This window comes from Bidens hawaiensis, unplaced genomic scaffold (assembly GCF_021521415.1).
Source record: "Bidens hawaiensis isolate Kalapana, Puna unplaced genomic scaffold, B.hawaiensis_p1.1 tig00007454_1, whole genome shotgun sequence".
Classification (NCBI taxonomy): domain Eukaryota; kingdom Viridiplantae; phylum Streptophyta; class Magnoliopsida; order Asterales; family Asteraceae; genus Bidens; species Bidens hawaiensis.
The window spans coordinates 876,069-880,711 of NW_027491521.1; the positions used below are offsets into that span (position 1 = coordinate 876,069).

General features: G+C 33.8%; 1 protein-coding gene across 1 annotated transcript; it reads left to right on the forward strand.

Annotated features, from left to right (window-relative positions):
- Positions 1-2,374: 2,374 nt before the first annotated feature.
- LOC143635345 (F-box protein At4g35930-like) lies at positions 2,375-4,302 on the forward strand. The gene is made up of 5 exons (XM_077103203.1): positions 2,375-2,464; positions 2,755-3,174; positions 3,248-3,322; positions 3,444-3,553; positions 3,707-4,302. Exons 2-5 carry the CDS (start codon positions 2,770-2,772, stop codon positions 3,969-3,971), a joined length of 855 nt encoding a protein of 284 aa, XP_076959318.1. The 5' UTR covers positions 2,375-2,464; positions 2,755-2,769; the 3' UTR covers positions 3,972-4,302.
- The last annotated feature ends 341 nt before the right edge of the window (positions 4,303-4,643 follow it).

Sequence of the window (4,643 nt, forward strand, 5' to 3'; positions counted from 1 at the left end):
TTCCACAAACTACCCGTCACGATTAGTTTATAATACATATTTCTCTAATTTCTTGCAATTCACACATAAAACTTGAAATTTGTTTTTATAGATTTTTTTTTGGAATTTTCCCATCAAATATTATAATTAAAAAATAATTACACATAAATATTTTTTCTTAAACTTAAATCTATCCGCCGACAAATTCGACTACTGGACACACCAAACACTTTGGATTCCCAAAATCCACGTACGCCTTTGTCATCTTCCCAACCAAAACACGCCACGTGTCCGATTATCATTAACTTTTTAATATTTTCATTTTATAAAATAACTAGGATAGGCACCCGTGTGATACACGGGTTGGATAAATTATATTATAAAAAAGTTAATGAATCTAAAGATGCACTTAAAACATTTAATAAATTACAATGAAGACAAGTAGAATTAAATGACAAAATTCTCTAAAAATCTTTATATATACAACGTTTGTAGTCTTTTTTTAAACTTGACCATCTTCATAAAAATGAGTACTTTGAGTCCTCTTGTTTTAACTCTAGACAGCGCAACATATAACTGGCAATGGGCGAAAACTGGTTGTCTAAGAAATAAACCAACCCTAGAAAGTGATTGGCTTGGCGTTTATTGATTGTCATTGCAAAATAAACAGCAACCGGAAACTGTCTCCTTTGAAATCTGAACGGAATTTTTTTATCTGTTGGTATAAGATTTGTTCTTGAAATATAAGTGCGGTCACCAATATTGGTTCCAGATATGACAACTTCAATAACACGATTATAAAGTATTTTTACATATAGCCTTGTTCCATTACATATACCATTTTTTTGGTAAACATTTCTAAGTAGCATGATCGGTACTCCAACTTTTAGTACTAACTTGTGATTTGACATTCCAGAGAGTTTATATTTTCTTGAAGCGTGCCACGAACATTTTCATCTCGACATATACTATCAGAGCTAAGGTATTCTTTCTCTTCTCCTGGAAACATGGACAACAAACGATCGTTTACTTCCTCAACGACCTCATTTGTTGGTGAGTAAGGCTCCTTCGCTAAAGAAATCTAGATTTTCATAGTCTATGAGGATACAATGATATACAAAGTTAATTAATTGTGAAATAGGATCGTTGGTATCCTTAATAAGAAGATCGTCAGGAATATCAAAAGTTGCGTCACCATCATTTTGACCACCAAGTTTTCCCTCTCCTAGATTCAAAAGCCAGTTAGCGAACTCTTTTGTTTCTTGTATTTTAGATTTGTCACTTCCAACGGTTAATCTCATGTTTTTTGTTAGCTTAAGTAGTTTGCAAATACCCCAAAGGTAGTATGAACACAAAGATGCATTAACAATGTCTTGCTCGTGCTGCCTTGAATAATAGGAAGAGTTTGTCTAAAATCACCACAAAAAACGACAACTTTTCTACCAAATCGCCTTTCACAATTCATGTTACCATTTTGACCCAACATGTCTCTCAAGGTTCTGTCAAAAGCTTCAAACACATGTTTATGAGTCAGAGGTGACTCGTCCCATATAAATAACTTTGTTTTCTTTAATAAATGGGCATCATCAGTGTTTTTTTAATGCCACAAGATGAAACCTCAGTAAGATTTATAGAAATTCCAAACCTTGAATGTGTTGTTCTTCCTCCCGACAATAATAAAGAAGCAATGTCGCTTGAAGCAACATTCAAAACTATTTCTCCTTTGGATCTTATTGAAGCAGAAAGTGTCTTCCACAAAAAGGTTTTACCAATTCCACCATAACCGTAAACAAAGAATACAACATTAATTTTGTACATATTGTAAACGGTTATATGGTTACTTACTATACACTAAAATTAACAATATCTGTAATATTTAAATAATTTATGCAGGTAAGTATAATGTGTAAATTTAATATTGATGTGATGATTGATAAGCCTAATAAGGAATGTTTTAAATTTTAATTAAAATTGTATTTTAAATAATAAATTTAATTAGAAATTACATGAGTGTGCCACTTGTCAAAATATTAGACCAACAAAGGGTTTGTGGTTCAACCAATATTTTTATTTATTATAAGAGCATTCTCAATCGGTTCCCCATCTCTATCTCTACAATTACACTAAAAACACTACATTTCTCTCTCTTGTTTAATTAAATAATATTTTTTATACCTTTATCATTACAATTTTCTCTCTCCTCTACTCACAACCAATCCAACAAATATTAAAAAATAAATAGGGGAAACAATATTTCCCCAAATTTACAAAAAATCACTACATTTCCCTCTCCACCCTATAATTTACACTCACAACCTCACCCTATAATTTACAAACTTCCCTCACGTAATAACAGTAGATAAATAATAGCCTATGCGTTTCAGAACATAATAATTTTGGCGGGCGTTTCAAATTGCTGATTCAAAACCCTAGCACCTCCCATTTCTCTCGACGGGGCCGATATTCACCGCTCCAACGATTTCAGGTATTATTATTATTATTATTATTATTATCGATTAATCGATGCTGATTGCTCTTAATTTCAGTCAATCTGTTTCTGTTTTCGGAGCTTCGATTGGGATTTGGTATCCATTTCGAAGTGTATATACCAAAGCTCTAATCTAGGGTTTTAATTTGTTGGCTTTTGAAGTTGTATCTTCATGATTACATATAGTTGTTTGGAAACTGATGTAATTTAGGGTTTGTTTATTATGCTAATTTAGCTGTAATTATCAGATTTTAAATTGATTGTAATGATTTGAGGTCTGATGACAGTGTATAGCGATTAGAATGGGGAAAGTGTCTAATAAAAACAAAGCATCCGCCAAACCGAAACCGAAACCGAAGCAGAAGCAGAAGCGACAAATTCAAGATTCTAACAAGTATCTGAAACCCGGTGCTCTTGCTCGGCTATGCAACAGCAAAGCGTCTGCATCTGTGTCGATGTCGATGTCGTGTTTGGATCTTGGGAAGAAACGAGTTGCGGTTTTGGATGCCGAAGAAGCTGGTTGTAATGTTTTGTGTCGGAATAAATCTGGCAATGAAAGCCCGATAATATTATCTCCAGAAAGATTAAGGTCTGGGTCTGAACCTGCTGATTTTCTGAAAGAGAATAACTTACAGAGAACACCGCGCCCTGATGAAGGGAAAGCAGATTCTGAATCAAGACTCGAGTCTCTTCCAATGGAAATGCTGGTAATTGACATTTTTATCCCTGTTAATGTTATTTTTTATCTGACTAATAATTCATCTTTGTTTGTGATTGAAGGTCAAAATACTTTGTCATCTGCACCATGATCAACTTAGAGCTGTTTTTCATGTTTCTGAACGGATCAGAACGGCTGTGAGCTTCTTTCTTTGTTTTATTTCTATATTCATGCATACAAACTATTTCTTTTTACATTGTAGAACTTGTAAATATAAAAGGGTAATCTTGAAAATTGACTGTTTATGAACTGAAACAGGTTACTATAGCTCGGAAGTTTCATTTTAACTACACTACACCAGATAGAGCTCGACAAGAAATGTTGAATACAACGACCCCGGTTTCTACACAACACTGGCCTTTTGTGAGGTTGGTATCTTTCAAGTCTTGTTTTCTTTACTTGCTTGACCGATTATAGATAAAAGTCAACCTGCTTTTGACCTTTTATAAATTATAAGTAGATAGGTAATTGACATATTTAAGTATTTAACTACCGATAACATTATTTTTCATCTACTGAAGTAAGGAGGATAAAAGAAGGAAACTATTGACTTTACCAAGAACTCCAAAAGCACCCAGGCATGGGGCCCGCCCTCCTTCACGTCTCAAAGTGATGGAGATGCGCCAAGTGGCAGCTGTTTTGTTTCAGGAATCATCATTTTCTCCAAAGTACACTGTTCCATCTGTACTGCCAAAACCTTTATGCAAACCGTTTCCTTCAAACAGAGCGTTGTTTGATGAAGAGCTCGAGCTTTGTCAGGCTGTTGCTCAGAATAAACTTCGTTAGTGTTCAAGTAAGCTTTATTTATATACATGTACATGGTGGATCATTTGGAAAGTATGATGGAACTGTGTTTGTGTTATTATGATAGATCAGTTGTGAAGCGAATAATGTTCAGTCTTTTGTTTTTAAATGTTACGAGGACATGCTTTAGGAGATGTTTTATTATCTTTGAGAAATGTTACTATAGTATTATAGAGTCTGTTTTTGTTTTGTTTATTCTGTTTACTTTTGAACAAAAGTTTTCCTCATGCAACATATTTATGTCAAAAGTCATTATTGGATTTATTGAATGTACTGTTTTGTATCTGAATCTTAATTAAGTTGGGCGGATGTGAATTTTATATCTGTAATTTGTATACGGCCTCAATGAGCATAATCTTAATCGCAACTTATTTAGAGGTTCTCAAATGCTTACTATCCATACACCTCAATTCAACAGTCGAATGTGAAACATGATCAGTTCGGATGAACATGGGACAAATTTGTCTCACACGTATCTTGAAGTAGTTTTACATGTCTACCGTCCTTAGTGAGCATTAGTGTAAGAGACTATACAGTTAGCTTATTAATATGTCTACCCTTCGTACGTGCTTCACGAGGATCAAGTTGACATAATGGGTATGGAAAAAATTAGGGGGTTTTCTTAGTTAAGTAACATCCAAATTTTTTTTTCTG

Bases quoted from the DNA above. Each gene is read 5' to 3' on its own strand.
- LOC143635345 (XM_077103203.1), top strand. From the start codon at position 2,770: ATGGGGAAAGTGTCTAATAAAAACAAAGCATCCGCCAAACCGAAACCG. The intron at 3,323-3,443 runs GTGAGCTTCTTT...GAACTGAAACAG, and splicing joins CTGAACGGATCAGAACGGCT to GTTACTATAGCTCGGAAGTT. The intron at 3,554-3,706 runs GTTGGTATCTTT...CATCTACTGAAG, and splicing joins CAACACTGGCCTTTTGTGAG to TAAGGAGGATAAAAGAAGGA.